This window comes from Festucalex cinctus, chromosome 10 (genome assembly GCF_051991245.1).
Source record: "Festucalex cinctus isolate MCC-2025b chromosome 10, RoL_Fcin_1.0, whole genome shotgun sequence".
Lineage (NCBI taxonomy): Eukaryota > Metazoa > Chordata > Actinopteri > Syngnathiformes > Syngnathidae > Festucalex > Festucalex cinctus.
Window position 1 is genome coordinate 21,477,294 of NC_135420.1, and position 17,928 is coordinate 21,495,221.

Sequence of the window (17,928 nt, forward strand, 5' to 3'; positions counted from 1 at the left end):
ACATCCAGTGTTTTGATTGGTTGGAGTCACTACCTGGTTGTCAGGTGGGATAAAAATATTTCCCAGTGATGAAAGGAAATCCAGTGCAGCAAGCTGAAGCTCATCTGCACACTTCTGAGACACGACAGCATCTACACACGCCAGGGCCTACAACATACAAAGTACATAACACAAAATCACTGAGTGCTCAATGTCAACGAAATGTACACGCACCTGAATGATGATGGGAGTGTCCACGTTCTTGACTAAAAGAGCCGTAATTGACAAAAGGAGCTGCAGCGTGACGTGGAGCACATGATGAGTCTGCACCTGCACAAGACAGACACCTGGGCGGTAAATTTCAAATTCGGTCATCACCTAACTTTATGTGTGTCACCTGATGTGCTGTCATTCTCTGCCACAGTTGTGTGACTGCCCTCGCGGCAGATGACGCGCACCGTTCATCAAGAGTTGACTTTCCTTGGACCGCCACTAGGAGGCATTGTAGCACCGCATTCTGGAAACCACACCAGTACTATATTCATACATCCAGTGGCGCAAGCAATATTCGCCAGGGGCCCCAAGCAAGAAGGGATTGGGTGCCCCTGTGGACATGAGTATAAAAACAAAACAAAACAAAAACAAAACAAAAAAAAGCCTTACTATACATGGTCGTTTAAAAAAAAAATGCCTTACTATATATGGTCGTTTAAAAAAAAAATTAAAAAAAATCGCCTTACTATACATGGTCGTTTAATAAAAAAAAAAACAACCTTACTATACATGGTCGTTTAAAAAAATATCTTACTATACATAGTCGTTTAAGGAAAAAAAAAAAAAGCCTTACTATACATGGTCGTTTAAAAAAATATCTTACTATACATGGTCGTTTAAAAAAAAAAAAACCTTACTATACATGGTCGTTTAAAAAAAAAAAATGCCTTACTATACATGGTCATCTAAAAAAAAAAAAAATCGCCTTACTATACATGGTCGTTTACACAAAAAAAAAAAATCGCCTTACTATACATGGTCGTTTAAAAAAAAAAAAAAATCGCCTTACTATACATGGTCGTTTAAAAAAAAAAAAAAAAATGCCTTACTACACATGGTCGTTTAAAAAAAAAAAAAAAAAATGCCTTACTACACATGGTCGTTTAAAAAAAAAAAAAAAAAACGCCTTACCATTCATGGTCGTTTAAAAATAACGCCTTACTATACATGGTCGTTTAAAAATAACGCCTTACTATACATGGTCGTTAAAAAAAAAAAAAAAAAAAAATGCCTTACTATACATGATCGTTTAAAAAAAAAAATGCCTTACTATACATGGTCGTTTAAAAAAAAAAAAAAAACGCCTTGGTCAATAAAAAAAAAAAAATGCCTTACTATACATGGTCGTTTAAAAAAAAAAAAAAAAAAATGCCTTACTATACATGGTCGTTTAAAAAAAAAAATGCCTTACTATACATGGTCGTTTAATAAAAAAAAAAACAACCTTACTATACATGGTCGTTTAAAAAAATATCTTACTATACATGGTCGTTTAAGGAAAAAAAAAAAAAAGCCTTACTATACATGGTCGTTTAAAAAAATATCTTACTATACATGGTCGTTTAAAAAAAAAAAAAACCTTACTATACATGGTCGTTTAAAAAAAAGAATGCCTTACTATACATGATCGTTTAAAAAAAAAAATGCCTTACTATACATGGTCGTTTAAAAAAAAAAAAAAAACGCCTTGGTCAATAAAAAAAAAAAATGCCTTACTATACATGGTCGTTTAAAAAAAAAAAAAAAAAAATGCCTTACTATACATGGTCGTTTAAAAAAAAAATGCCTTACTATACATGGTCGTTTTTTTTTGTTTTTTTAAATGCCTTACTATACATGGTCGTTTAAAAAAAAAACAAAAAAAAAACGCCTTACTATATATGGTCGTTAAAAAAAAAAAACGCCTTGGTCAATTAAAAAAAAAAAAATGCCTTACTATACATGGTCGTTTAAAAAAAAAAAAAAAAAAAAAAAAATGCCTTACTATACATGGTCGTTTGAAAAAAAAAAAAAAAAAATGCCTTACTACACATGGTCGTTTAAAAAAAAAAAAAAAAAACGCCTTACCATTCATGGTCGTTTAAAAATAACGCCTTACTATACATGGTCGTTTAAAAATAACGCCTTACTATACATGGTCGTTAAAAAAAAAAAAAAAAAAAATGCCTTACTATACATGATCGTTTAAAAAAAAAAATGCCTTACTATACATGGTCGTTTAAAAAAAAAAAAAAAACGCCTTGGTCAATAAAAAAAAAAAAATGCCTTACTATACATGGTCGTTTAAAAAAAAAAAAAAAACGCCTTGGTCAATAAAAAAAAAAAAATGCCTTACTATACATGGTCGTTTAAAAAAAAAAAAAAAAAAATGCCTTACTATACATGGTCGTTTAAAAAAAAAAATGCCTTACTATACATGGTCGTTTAATAAAAAAAAAAACAACCTTACTATACATGGTCGTTTAAAAAAATATCTTACTATACATGGTCGTTTAAGGAAAAAAAAAAAAAAGCCTTACTATACATGGTCGTTTAAAAAAATATCTTACTATACATGGTCGTTTAAAAAAAAAAAAAAACCTTACTATACATGGTCGTTTAAAAAAAAGAATGCCTTACTATACATGATCGTTTAAAAAAAAAAATGCCTTACTATACATGGTCGTTTAAAAAAAAAAAAAAAACGCCTTGGTCAATAAAAAAAAAAAAAATGCCTTACTATACATGGTCGTTTAAAAAAAAAAAAAAAAAATGCCTTACTATACATGGTCGTTTAAAAAAAAAATGCCTTACTATACATGGTCGTTTTTTTTTGTTTTTTTAAATGCCTTACTATACATGGTCGTTTAAAAAAAAAACAAAAAAAAAACGCCTTACTATATATGGTCGTTAAAAAAAAAAAACGCCTTGGTCAATTAAAAAAAAAAAAATGCCTTACTATACATGGTCGTTTAAAAAAAAAAAAAAAAAAAAAAATGCCTTACTATACATGGTCGTTTGAAAAAAAAAAAAAAAAATGCCTTACTACACATGGTCGTTTAAAAAAAAAAAAAAAATGCCTTACTACACATGGTCGTTTAAAAAAAAAAAAAAAAAACGCCTTACCATTCATGGTCGTTTAAAAATAACGCCTTACTATACATGGTCGTTTAAAAATAACGCCTTACTATACATGGTCGTTAAAAAAAAAAAAAAAAAAAATGCCTTACTATACATGATCGTTTAAAAAAAAAAATGCCTTACTATACATGGTCGTTTAAAAAAAAAAAAAAAAACGCCTTGGTCAATAAAAAAAAAAAAATGCCTTACTATACATGGTCGTTTAAAAAAAAAAAAAAAAAAATGCCTTACTATACATGGTCGTTTAAAAAAAAAAATGCCTTACTATACATGGTCGTTTAATAAAAAAAAAAACAACCTTACTATACATGGTCGTTTAAAAAAATATCTTACTATACATGGTCGTTTAAGGAAAAAAAAAAAAAAGCCTTACTATACATGGTCGTTTAAAAAAATATCTTACTATACATGGTCGTTTAAAAAAAAAAAAAACCTTACTATACATGGTCGTTTAAAAAAAAGAATGCCTTACTATACATGATCGTTTAAAAAAAAAAATGCCTTACTATACATGGTCGTTTAAAAAAAAAAAAAAAACGCCTTGGTCAATAAAAAAAAAAAAAATGCCTTACTATACATGGTCGTTTAAAAAAAAAAAAAAAAAAATGCCTTACTATACATGGTCGTTTAAAAAAAAAATGCCTTACTATACATGGTCGTTTTTTTTTGTTTTTTTAAATGCCTTACTATACATGGTCGTTTAAAAAAAAAACAAAAAAAAAAACGCCTTACTATATATGGTCGTTAAAAAAAAAAAACGCCTTGGTCAATTAAAAAAAAAAAAATGCCTTACTATACATGGTCGTTTAAAAAAAAAAAAAAAAAAAAAAAAATGCCTTACTATACATGGTCGTTTGAAAAAAAAAAAAAAAATGCCTTACTACACATGGTCGTTTAAAAAAAAAAAAAAAAATGCCTTACTACACATGGTCGTTTAAAAAAAAAAAAAAAAAACGCCTTACCATTCATGGTCGTTTAAAAATAACGCCTTACTATACATGGTCGTTTAAAAATAACGCCTTACTATACATGGTCGTTAAAAAAAAAAAAAAAAAAAAAAATGCCTTACTATAAATGGTCGTTTAAAAAAAAAAAAAAACGCCTTACTATACATGGTCGTTTAAAAAAAAAAATGCCTTACTATACATGGTCGTTTTTTTTTGTTTTTTTAAATGCCTTACTATACATGCTCGTAAAAAAAAACAAAAAAAAAATGCCTTGGTCGTTTAAAAAAAAAAAAAATGCCTTACTATACATGGTCGTTTAAAAAAAAAAAAAAATGCCTTACTATACATGGTCGTTTAAAAAAAAAAAAAAAAGCCTTACTATACATGGTCATTTAAAAAAAAAAAAATGCCTTACTATACATGGTCGTTTAAAAAAAAAAAAAAAAAACGCCTTACTATATATGGTCGTTAAAAAAAAATAAACGCCTTGGTCAATTAAAAAAAAAAAATGCCTTACTATACATGGTCGTTTAAAAAAAAAAAAAAAAAAAAAAAAAAAAAAAAAATGCCTTACTATACATGGTCGTTTAAAAAAAAAAAAAAGCCTTACTATACATGGTCGTTTAAAAAAAAAAAAACGCCTTACTATACATGGTCGTTTAAAAAAAAAAAATGCCTTACTATACATGGTCGTTTAAAAAAAAAAAAAAAAAAACGCCTTACTATACATGGTCGTTTTTTGTTTTTTTTTAAATGCCATACTATACATGCTCGTTAAAAAAAAATAATAAAAAAAAAACGCCTTACTATACATGGTCGTTTTTTAAAAAAAAAAATGCCTTACTATACATGGGCGTTTAAAAAAAAAAAAATGCCTTACTATACATGGTCGTTTAAAAAAAAAAAACGCCTTACTATACATGGTCGTTTAAAAAATAAATAAATAAAACGCCTTACTATACATGGTCGTTTAAAAAAATGTCGTACTATACATGGTCGTTTATAAAAAAAAATAAAACGCCTTACTATACATGGTCGTTTAAAAAAAAAAAAAAAAAGCCTTACTATACATGGTCATTTAAAAAAAAAAAAATGCCTTACTATACATGGTCGTTTAAAAAAAAAAAAAAAAAAAAACGCCTTACTATATATGGTCGTTAAAAAAAAATAAACGCCTTGGTCAATTAAAAAAAAAAATGCCTTACTATACATGGTCGTTTAAAAAAAAAAATAATAAAAAAAAAAAAAAAAATGCCTTACTATACATGGTCGTTTAAAAAAAAAAAAAGCCTTACTATACATGGTCGTTTAAAAAAAAAAAAAACGCCTTACTATACATGGTCGTTTAAAAAAAAACTGCCTTACTATACATGGTCGTTTAAAAAAAAATGCCTTACTATACATGGTCGTTTAAAAAAAAAAAAAAAAAAAAACGCCTTACTATACATGGTCGTTTAAAAAAAAAATGCCTTACTATACATGGTCGTTTTTTGTTTTTTTTTAAATGCCATACTATACATGCTCGTTAAAAAAAAATAAATAAAAAAAAACGCCTTACTATACATGGTCGTTTTTAAAAAAAAAAAATGCCTTACTATACATGGCCGTTTAAAAAAAAAAAAATGCCTTACTATACATGGTCGTTTAAAAAAAAAAAAAAAAAAGCCTGACTATACATGGTCGTTTAAAAAAAAAAACGCCTTACTATACATGGTCGTTTAAAAAATAAATAAATAAAACGCCTTACTATACATGGTCGTTTAAAAAAATGTCGTACTATACATGGTCGTTTATAAAAAAAAATAAAACGCCTTACTATACATGGTCGTTTCAAAATAACGGCTTACTATACATGGTCGTTTAAAAAAATAAAAATAAATAAAAAAAATGCCTTACTATACATGGTTGTTTAAAAAAAAAAACTCCTTACTATACATGGTCGTTAAAAAAAACAAAAAAAACAGCTTTAATTAAGTGTTTTTTATTATTTTAAACTTCCTTATGTTAAATGTTTTAAAGTTTATTGAATAATGTTTTAAGATTGTTATTGTATGTTCTTTTTAGTAAATTTTGTAACCTATTTTCATGTATTTTTCTTCCTCTGAATGTTAACTACTGTTTCTTGGTGCTTATGTGTTGTCCTTCTTTGTGTAAAGCACATTGAGTTGCCTTGTCTATGAAATGTGCTATTCAAATAAACTTGCCTTGCCTTGCCTTACTATACATGGTCGTTTAAAAATAACGCCTTACTGTACATGGTCGTTTAAACAAAGCCACCATACCAAAAATGGTCATTTTTTGTTGCCGTCTTACTATACATGGTCGTTTAAAAAAAACAAAAAACAAAACGCCTTACTATACATGGTCGTTAAAAAAACAAAAAAAACAACGCCTTACTATACATGGTCGTTTAAAAAAAAAAAAAAAAAACACCTTACGATACATGGTCGTTTAAAAAAAAAAAAAAGAAAAAAAACGCCTTGGTTGTTTTAAAAAAAAAAAGCCTTACTATACATGGTCGTAAAAAAAAAAAATGCCTTACTATACATGGTCGTTAAAAAAAAAAAAAAAAAAAAAGCCTTACTATACATGGTCGTTAAAAAAAAAAAAAAAACGCCTTACTATACATGGTCGTTAAAAAAAAAAAATGCCTTACTATACATGGTCGTTTAAAAAAAATAAAAAATGCCTTACTATAAATGGTCGTTTAAAAAAAAAAGCCTTACTATACATGGTCGTTTATATTTAAAAAAAAAAATAAAACGCCTTACTATACATGGTCGTTTAAAAAAAAAATGCCTTACTATACATGGTCGTTTAAAAAAAATAAAAAATGCCTTACTATAAATGGTCGTTTAAAAAAAAAAGCCTTACTATACATGGTCGTTTATATTTAAAAAAAAAAATAAAACGCCTTACTATACATGGTCGTTTAAAAAAAAAATGCCTTACTATACATGGTCGTTTAAAAAAAAATGCCTTACTATACATGGTTGTTTTAAAAAAATTTTTAAAAATGCCTTACTATACATGGTCGTTTAAAAAAAAAAAAAAAAAAAAACGCCTTACTATACATGCTCGTTTAAAAAAAAAAAATGCCTTACTATACATGGTCGTTTTTAAAAAAAAAAAAATGCCTCACTATACATGGTCGTTTAAAAAAAAATAATAAAAAATGCCTTACTATACATGGTCGTTTAAAAAAATAAAAAAAAAAAAAAAACGCCTTACTATACATGCTCGTTTAAAAAAAAAAAATGCCTTACTATACATGGTCGTTTTAAAAAAAAAAAAAATGCCTCACTATACATGGTCGTTTAAAAAAAAATAATAAAAAATGCCTTACTATACATGGTCGTTTAAAAAAAAAAATGCCTTACTATACATGGTCGTTTAAATAAAAAAAAAAATGCCTCACTATACATGGTCGTTTAAAAAAAAACAAAAAAAACAACGCCTTACTATACATGGTCGTTTAAAAAAAAAAAAAAAAAAGGCCTTACGATACATGGTCGTTAAAAAAAAACAAAAAACACCTTACTATACATGGTCGTTTTGAAAAAAAAAAAAAAAAATGCCTTACTATAAATGGTCGTTTAAAAAAAAAAAAAAACGCCTTACTATAAATGGTCGTTTAAAAAAAAAAATGCCTTACTATACATGGTCGTTTAAAAAAAAAAAAAAAACGCCTTGGTCAATAAAAAAAAAAAAAATTCCTTACTATACATGGTCGTTTAAAAAAAAAAAAAAAAAAATGCCTTACTATACATGGTCGTTTAAAAATAACGCCTTACTATACATGGTCGTTAAAAAAAAAAAAAAAAAAAAAATGCCTTACTATAAATGGTCGTTTAAAAAAAAAAAAAAAACGCCTTACTATACATGGTCGTTTAAAAAAAAAAATGCCTTACTATACATGGTCGTTTAAAAAAAAAAAAAAACGCCTTGGTCAATAAAAAAAAAAAAAATTCCTTACTATACATGGTCGTTTAAAAAAAAAAAAAAAAAAATGCCTTACTATACATGGTCGTTTAAAAAAAAAAAAAACGCCTTACTATACATGGTCGTTTAAAAAAAAAATGCCTTACTATACATGGTCGTTTTTTTTTGTTTTTTTAAATGCCTTACTATACATGCTCGTTAAAAAAAAATAATTAAAAAAAAACGCCTTACTATACATGGTCGTTTAAAAAAAAAAAAAAATGCCTTACTATACATGGTCGTTTAAAAAAAAAAAAAAAAAGCCTTACTATACATGGTCATTTAAAAAAAAAAAAAAATGCCTTACTATACATGGTCGTTTAAAAAAAAAAAAAAAAAAAAAAACGCCTTACTATATATGGTCGTTAAAAAAAAATAAACGCCTTGGTCAATTAAAAAAAAAAAATGCCTTACTATACATGGTCGTTAAAAAAAAAAAAAAAAAAAAAAAATGCCTTACTATACATGGTCGTTTAAAAAAAAAAAAAAGCCTTACTATACATGGTCGTTTAAAAAAAAAAAAACGCCTTACTATACATGGTCGTTTAAAAAAAAAATGCCTTACTATACATGGTCGTTTAAAAAAAAATGCCTTACTATACATGGTCGTTTAAAAAAAAAAAAAAAAAAGCCTGACTATACATGGTCGTTTAAAAAAAAAAAACGCCTTACTATACATGGTCGTTTAAAAAATAAATAAATAAAACGCCTTACTATACATGGTCGTTTAAAAAAATGTCGTACTATACATGGTCGTTTATAAAAAAAAAATAAAACGCCTTACTATACATGGTCGTTTAAAAAAAAAAAAAAAAAGCCTTACTATACATGGTCATTTAAAAAAAAAAAATGCCTTACTATACATGGTCGTTTTAAAAAAATAAAAATAAAATAAAAAAAAAAAAACGCCTTACTATATATGGTCGTTAAAAAAAAATAAACGCCTTGGTCAATTAAAAAAAAAAAAATGCCTTACTATACATGGTCGTTTAAAAAAAAAAAAAAAAAAAAAAAAAAAAAAAAATGCCTTACTATACATGGTCGTTTAAAAAAAAAAAAAAGCCTTACTATACATGGTCGTTTAAAAAAAAAAAAAAACGCCTTACTATACATGGTCGTTTAAAAAAAAAATGCCTTACTATACATGGTCGTTTAAAAAAAAATGCCTTACTATACATGGTCGTTTAAAAAAAAAAAAAAAAAAAAAACGCCTTACTATACATGGTCGTTTAAAAAAAAAATGCCTTACTATACATGGTCGTTTTTTGTTTTTTTTTAAATGCCATACTATACATGCTCGTTAAAAAAAAAAAAATAAAAAAAAACGCCTTACTATACATGGTCGTTTTTTAAAAAAAAAAATGCCTTACTATACATGGGCGTTTAAAAAAAAAAAAAATGCCTTACTATACATGGTCGTTTAAAAAAAAAAAAAAAAAAGCCTGACTATACATGGTCGTTTAAAAAAAAAAACGCCTTACTATACATGGTCGTTTAAAAAATAAATAAATAAAACGCCTTACTATACATGGTCGTTTAAAAAAATGTCGTACTATACATGGTCGTTTATAAAAAAAAATAAAACGCCTTACTATACATGGTCGTTTCAAAATAACGGCTTACTATACATGGTCGTTTAAAAAAATAAAAATAAATAAAAAAAATGCCTTACTATACATGGTTGTTTAAAAAAAAAAACTCCTTACTATACATGGTCGTTAAAAAAAACAAAAAAAACAGCTTTAATTAAGTGTTTTTTATTATTTTAAACTTCCTTATGTTAAATGTTTTAAAGTTTATTGAATAATGTTTTAAGATTGTTATTGTATGTTCTTTTTAGTAAATTTTGTAACCTATTTTCATGTATTTTTCTTCCTCTGAATGTTAACTACTGTTTCTTGGTGCTTATGTGTTGTCCTTCTTTGTGTAAAGCACATTGAGTTGCCTTGTCTATGAAATGTGCTATTCAAATAAACTTGCCTTGCCTTGCCTTACTATACATGGTCGTTTAAAAATAACGCCTTACTGTACATGGTCGTTTAAACAAAGCCACCATACCAAAAATGGTCATTTTTTGTTGCCGTCTTACTATACATGGTCGTTTAAAAAAAACAAAAAACAAAACGCCTTACTATACATGGTCGTTAAAAAAAAAAAAAAAACAACGCCTTACGATACATGGTCGTTTAAAAAAAAAAAAAAAAAAAAAAACGCCTTGGTTGTTTTAAAAAAAAAAAGCCTTACTATACATGGTCGTAAAAAAAAAAAATGCCTTACTATACATGGTCGTTAAAAAAAAAAAAAAAAAAAAGCCTTACTATACATGGTCGTTAAAAAAAAAAAAAAAACGCCTTACTATACATGGTCGTTAAAAAAAAAAAAATGCCTTACTATACATGGTCGTTTAAAAAAAATAAAAAATGCCTTACTATAAATGGTCGTTTAAAAAAAAAAGCCTTACTATACATGGTCGTTTATATTTAAAAAAAAAATAAAACGCCTTACTATACATGGTCGTTTAAAAAAAAAATGCCTTACTATACATGGTCGTTTAAAAAAAAATGCCTTACTATACATGGTTGTTTTAAAAAAAAAATTAAAAATGCCTTACTATACATGGTCGTTTAAAAAAAAAAAAAAAAAACGCCTTACTATACATGCTCGTTTAAAAAAAAAAAATGCCTTACTATACATGGTCGTTTAAAAAAAAAAAAAAATGCCTCACTATACATGGTCGTTTAAAAAAAAATAATAAAAAATGCCTTACTATACATGGTCGTTTAAAACAAAAAAAAAAAAAAAAAAAACGCCTTACCATTCATGGTCGTTTAAAAATAACGTCTTACTATAATACATGGTCGTTTAAAAAAAAAAAAAAAAAAATGCCTTACTATAAATGGTCGTTTAAAAAAAAAATAAAACGCCTTACTATACATGGTCGTTTAAAAAAAAAAATGCCTTACTATACATGGTCGTTTAAATAAAAAAAAAAATGCCTCACTATACATGGTCGTTTAAAAAAAAACAAAAAAAACAACGCCTTACTATACATGGTCGTTTAAAAAAAAAAAAAAAAAAAGGCCTTACGATACATGGTCGTTAAAAAAAAAAAAAAAACACCTTACTATACATGGTCGTTTTGAAAAAAAAAAAAAAAAAAACAACGCCTTGCTATATATGGTCGTTTAAAAAAACAAAACACCTTACGATACATGGTCGTTTAAAAAAAAGAAGAAAAAAACGTCTTACTATACATGGTCGTTTAAAAAAAAATGCCTTACTATACATGGTAGTTAAAAAAAAAATGCCTTACTATACATGGTCGTTTGAAAAAAAAAAAAAGCCTTACTATACAGGGTCGTTTAAAAAAAAAAAAAAAAAATGCCTTACTACATATGGTCGTTTAAAAAAAAAAAAAAAAACGCCTTACCATTCATGGTCGTTTAAAAATAATTCCTTACTATACATGGTCGTTAAAAAAAAAAAAAAAAAAAAAAATGCCTTACTATAAATGGTCGTTAAAAAAAAAAAAAAAAACGCCTTACCATTCATGGTCGTTTAAAAATAACGCCTTACTATACATGGTCGTTTAAAAATAACGCCTTACTATACATGGTCGTTTAAAAAAAAAAATGCCTTACTATACATGGTCGTTTAAAAAAAAAAAAAAAAACGCCTTGGTCAATTAAAAAAAAAAAAATGCCTTACTATACATGGTCGTTTAAAAAAAAATAAAAAAAAATGCCTTACTATACATGGTCGTTTAAAAACAAAAAACGCCTTACTATACATGGTCGTAAAAAAAAAAATGCCTTACTATACATGGTCGTTTATAAAAAAAACAAAAAACAAAAAACAAAACAAAAAAAAAAACGCCTTACTATACATGGTCGTTTAAAAAAAATGCCTTACTATACATGGTCGTTTTTTTTGTTTTTTTAAATGCCTTACTATACATGCTCGTAAAAAAAAAACAAAAAAAAAAATGCCTTACTATACATGGTCGTTTAAAAAAAAAAAAATGCCTTACTATACATGGTCGTTTAAAAATAAAAAAAAAAAACCTTACTATACATGGTCATTTAAAAAAAAAAAAAATGCCTTACTATACATGGTCGTTTAAAAAAAAAAACAAAAAAAAACGCCTTACTATATATGGTCGTTAAAAAAAAAAAAAAACGCCTTACTATACATGGTCGTTTAAAAAAAAATGCCTTACTATACATGGTCGTTTAAAAAAAAAAAAAAAAAAAACGCCTTACTATACATGGTCGTTTAAAAAAAAAATGCCTTACTATACATGGTCGTTTTTTGTTTTTTTTTAAATGCCATACTATACATGCTCGTTAAAAAAAAATAATAAAAAAAAAACGCCTTACTATACATGGTCGTTTAAAAAAAAATGCCTTACTATACATGGTCGTTTAAAAAAAAAAAAAAAAAAAAAAAAAAAAAAAATGCCTTACTATACATGGTCGTTTAAAAAAAAATGCCTTACTATACATGGTCGTTTAAAAAAAAAAAAAAAAAAACGCCTTACTATACATGGTCGTTTAAAAAAAAAATGCCTTACTATACATGGTCGTTTTTTGTTTTTTTTTAAATGCCATACTATACATGCTCGTTAAAAAAAAATAATAAAAAAAAAACGCCTTACTATACATGGTCGTTTTTTTAAAAAAAAAATGCCTTACTATACATGGGCGTTTAAAAAAAAAAAAAATGCCTTACTATACATGGTCGTTTAAAAAAAAAAAAAAAAAAGCCTGACTATACATGGTCGTTTAAAAAATAAATAAATAAAACGCCTTACTATACATGGTCGTTTAAAAAAATGTCGTACTATACATGGTCGTTTATAAAAAAAAATAAAACGCCTTACTATACATGGTCGTTTCAAAATAACGGCTTACTATACATGGTCGTTTAAAAAAATAAAAATAAATAAAAAAAATGCCTTACTATACATGGTTGTTTAAAAAAAAAAACTCCTTACTATACATGGTCGTTAAAAAAAACAAAAAAAACAGCTTTAATTAAGTGTTTTTTATTATTTTAAACTTCCTTATGTTAAATGTTTTAAAGTTTATTGAATAATGTTTTAAGATTGTTATTGTATGTTCTTTTTAGTAAATTTTGTAACCTATTTTCATGTATTTTTCTTCCTCTGAATGTTAACTACTGTTTCTTGGTGCTTATGTGTTGTCCTTCTTTGTGTAAAGCACATTGAGTTGCCTTGTCTATGAAATGTGCTATTCAAATAAACTTGCCTTGCCTTGCCTTACTATACATGGTCGTTTAAAAATAACGCCTTACTGTACATGGTCGTTTAAACAAAGCCACCATACCAAAAATGGTCATTTTTTGTTGCCGTCTTACTATACATGGTCGTTTAAAAAAAACAAAAAACAAAACGCCTTACTATACATGGTCGTTAAAAAAAAAAAAAAAACAACGCCTTACTATACATGGTCGTTTAAAAAAAAAAAAAAAAAACACCTTACGATACATGGTCGTTTAAAAAAAAACAAAAGAAAAAAAAAACGCCTTGGTTGTTTTAAAAAAAAAAAGCCTTACTATACATGGTCGTAAAAAAAAAAAATGCCTTACTATACATGGTCGTAAAAAAAAAAAAAAAAAAAAGCCTTACTATACATGGTCGTTAAAAAAAAAAAAAAAAACGCCTTACTATACATGGTCGTTAAAAAAAAAAAAATGCCTTACTATACATGGTCGTTTAAAAAAAAAAAAAAAAAAGCCTTACTATACCTGGTCGTTTAAAAAAACAAAAACGCCTACTATACATGGTCGTTTAAAAATAACGCCTTACTATACATGGTCGTTTAAAAAAAATAAAAAATGCCTTACTATAAATGGTCGTTTAAAAAAAAAAGCCTTACTATACATGGTCGTTTATATTTAAAAAAATAAATAAAACGCCTTACTATACATGGTCGTTTAAAAAAAAAATGCCTTACTATACATGGTCGTTTAAAAAAAAATGCCTTACTATACATGGTTGTTTTAAAAAAAAAAATAAAAATGCCTTACTATACATGGTCGTTTAAAAAAAAAAAAAAAAAAAAAAACGCCTTACTATACATGCTCGTTTAAAAAAAAAAAATGCCTTACTATACATGGTCGTTTTTAAAAAAAAAAAAATGCCTCACTATACATGGTCGTTTAAAAAAAAATAATAAAAAATGCCTTACTATACATGGTCGTTTAAAAAAAAAAAAAAAAAAAAAAAAAACGCCTTACCATTCATGGTCGTTTAAAAATAACGTCTTACTATAATACATGGTCGTTTAAAAAAAAAAAAAAAAATGCCTTACTATAAATGGTCGTTTAAAAAAAAAATAAAACGCCTTACTATACATGGTCTTTTAAAAAAAAAAATGCCTTACTATACATGGTCGTTTAAATAAAAAAAAAAATGCCTCACTATACATGGTCGTTTAAAAAAAACAAAAAAAACAACGCCTTACTATACATGGTCGTTTAAAAAAAAAAAAAAAAAAAGGCCTTACGATACATGGTCGTTAAAAAAAAACAAAAAACACCTTACTATACATGGTCGTTTTGAAAAAAAAAAAAAAAAAAAAAACAATGCCTTAAAAAAACAAAACACCTTACGATACATGGTCGTTTAAAAAAAAGAAGAAAAAAACGTCTTACTATACATGGTCGTTTAAAAAAAAATGCCTTACTATACATGGTAGTTAAAAAAAAAATGCCTTACTATACATGGTCGTTTGAAAAAAAAAAAAAGCCTTACTATACATGGTCGTTTAAAAAAAAAAAAAACGCCTTACCATTCATGGTCGTTTAAAAATAACGCCTTACTATACATGGTCGTTAAAAAAAAAAAAAAAAAAAAAAAAATGCCTTACTATAAATGGTCGTTTAAAAAAAAAAAAAAAAACGCCTTACCATTCATGGTCGTTTAAAAATAACGCCTTACTATACATGGTCGTTTAAAAATAACGCCTTACTATACATGGTCGTTTAAAAAAAAAAATGCCTTACTATACATGGTCGTTTAAAAAAAAAAAAAAAAACGCCTTGGTCAATTAAAAAAAAAAAAATGCCTTACTATACATGGTCGTTTAAAAAAAAAAAAAAAAAAAATGCCTTACTATACATGGTCGTTTAAAAAAAAAAAACGCCTTACTATACATGGTCGTAAAAAAAAAAATGCCTTACTATACATGGTCGTTTATAAAAAAAAAACAAAAAAAAAACAAAAACAAAAAAAAAACGCCTTACTATACATGGTCGTTTAAAAAAAATGCCTTACTATACATGGTTGTTTTTTTTGTTTTTTTAAATGCCTTACTATACATGCTCGTAAAAAAAAAACAAAAAAAAAATGCCTTACTATACATGGTCGTTTAAAAAAAAAAAAATGCCTTACTATACATGGTCGTTTAAAAATAAAAATAAAAAACCTTACTATACATGGTCATTTAAAAAAAAAAAAAATGCCTTACTATACATGGTCGTTTAAAAAAACAAACAAAAAAAAACGCCTTACTATATATGGTCGTTAAAAAAAAAAAAAAACGCCTTGGTCAATTAAAAAAAAAAAATGCCTTACTATACATGGTCGTTTTAAAAAAAAAAAAAAAAAAAAAAAATGCCTTACTATACATGGTCGTTTAAAAAAAAAAAGCCTTACTATACATGGTCGTTTAAAAAAAAAAAAACGCCTTACTATACATGGTCGTTTAAAAAAAAAATGCCTTACTATACATGGCCGTTTAAAAAAAAAATGCCTTACTATACATGGTCGTTTAAAAAGAAGATGCCTTACTATACATGGTCGTTTAAAAAAAAAACATAAAAAACAAAAACGCCTTACTATACATGGTCGTTTAAAAAAAAAATGCCTTACTATACATGGTCGTTTTTTGTTTTTTTTTAAATGCCTTACTATACATGCTCGTTAAAAAAAAAAAAAAAAAAAAAAAAACGCCTTACTATACATGGTCGTTTTTTTAAAAAAAAAACGCCTTACTATACATGGTCGTTTTTTTTTTAAAAAATGCCTTACTATACATGGGCGTTTAAAAAAAAAATAAAATGCCTTACTATACATGGTCGTTTAAAAAATAAATAAATAAAATGCCTTACTATACATGGTCGTTTAAAAAATAAATAAATAAAACGCCTTACTATACATGGTTGTTTAAAAAAAAAAAAGCCTTACTATACATGGTCGTTTTTTGTTTTTTTTTAAATGCCTTACTATACATGCTCGTTTAAAAAAAAAAAAAAAAAAAAAAACGCCTTGGTCGTTAAAAAAAAAAAAAAAATGCCTTACTATACATGGTCGTTTTTTTTTAAAAAAATGCCTTACTATACATGGTCGTAAAAAAAAAATAATAATAAATAAAAGCCTTACTATACATAGTCGTTTAAAAAAAAAAAAAAAGCCTTACTATCCATGGTCATTTTAAAAATAAATAAATAAAACGCCTTACTATACATGGTCGTTTACGTTTATAAAAAAAAAAAAGGCCTTACTATACATGGTCGTTTAAAAAAAAAAAAAAAAAAAACGCCTTACTATACATGGTCGTTTACGTTTATAAAAAAAAAATTGCCTTACTATATATGGTCGTTTAAAAAAAAAAAAAAAAAAAAAAAAAAAAAATGCCTTACTATACATGGTCGTTTAAAAAAAAAAAAAAGCCTTACTATACATGGTCGTTTAAAAAAAAAAAAAAACGCCTTACTATACATGGTCGTTTAAAAAAAAAATGCCTTACTATACATGGTCGTTTAAAAAAAAAAAAAAAAAAAAACGCCTTACTATACATGGTCGTTTAAAAAAAAAACGCCTTACTATACATGGTCGTTTAAAAAAAAAATGCCTTACTATACATGGTCGTTTAAAAAAAAATGCCTTACTATACATGGTCGTTTAAAAAAAAAAAAAAAAAAAAAACGCCTTACTATACATGGTCGTTTAAAAAAAAAACGCCTTACTATATATGGTCGTTAAAAAAAAAAAAAAACGCCTTGGTCAATTAAAAAAAAAAAATGCCTTACTATACATGGTCGTTTTAAAAAAAAAAAAAAAAAAAAAAAAAAAAAATGCCTTACTATACATGGTCGTTTAAAAAAAAAAAGCCTTACTATACATGGTCGTTTAAAAAAAAAAAAACGCCTTACTATACATGGTCGTTTAAAAAAAAAATGCCTTACTATACATGGTCGTTTAAAAAAAAAATGCCTTACTATACATGGTCGTTTAAAAAAAAGATGCCTTACTATACATGGTCGTTTAAAAAAAAAACATAAAAAACAAAAACGCCTTACTATACATGGTCGTTTAAAAAAAAAATGCCTTACTATACATGGTCGTTTTTTGTTTTTTTTTAAATGCCTTACTATACATGCTCGTTAAAAAAAAAAAAAAAAAAAAAAAAACGCCTTACTATACATGGTCGTTTTTTTAAAAAAAAAACGCCTTACTATACATGGTCGTTTTTTTTTTTTAAAATGCCTTACTATACATGGGCGTTTAAAAAAAAAAAAAAATGCCTTACTATACATGGTCGTTTAAAAAATAAATAAATAAAACGCCTTACTATACATGGTCGTTTAAAAAATAAATAAATAAAACGCCTTACTATACATGGTTGTTTAAAAAAAAAAAAGCCTTACTATACATGGTCGTTTTTTGTTTTTTTTTAAATGCCTTACTATACATGCTCGTTTAAAAAAAAAAAAAAAAAAAAAAAACGCCTTGGTCGTTAAAAAAAAAAAAAAAATGCCTTACTATACATGGTCGTTTTTTTTAAAAAAAATGCCTTACTATACATGGTCGTAAAAAAAA

The 17,928-nt window shown here is 25.9% G+C and overlaps 1 protein-coding gene across 1 annotated transcript in view; it reads right to left on the bottom strand.

Moving 5' to 3' along the window:
* Positions 1–17,928, bottom strand: part of firrm (fignl1 interacting regulator of recombination and mitosis) — a 35,422-nt gene that overhangs the window by 994 nt on the left and 16,500 nt on the right. Inside the window, exons 19-21 of the mRNA XM_077533819.1 lie at positions 377–496; positions 214–309; positions 34–147 (exon numbers count right to left, since the gene is read on the bottom strand). Coding sequence (XP_077389945.1) covers positions 34–147; positions 214–309; positions 377–496 — 330 coding nt within the window. The remainder of the gene's footprint in view (positions 1–33; positions 148–213; positions 310–376; positions 497–17,928) is intronic.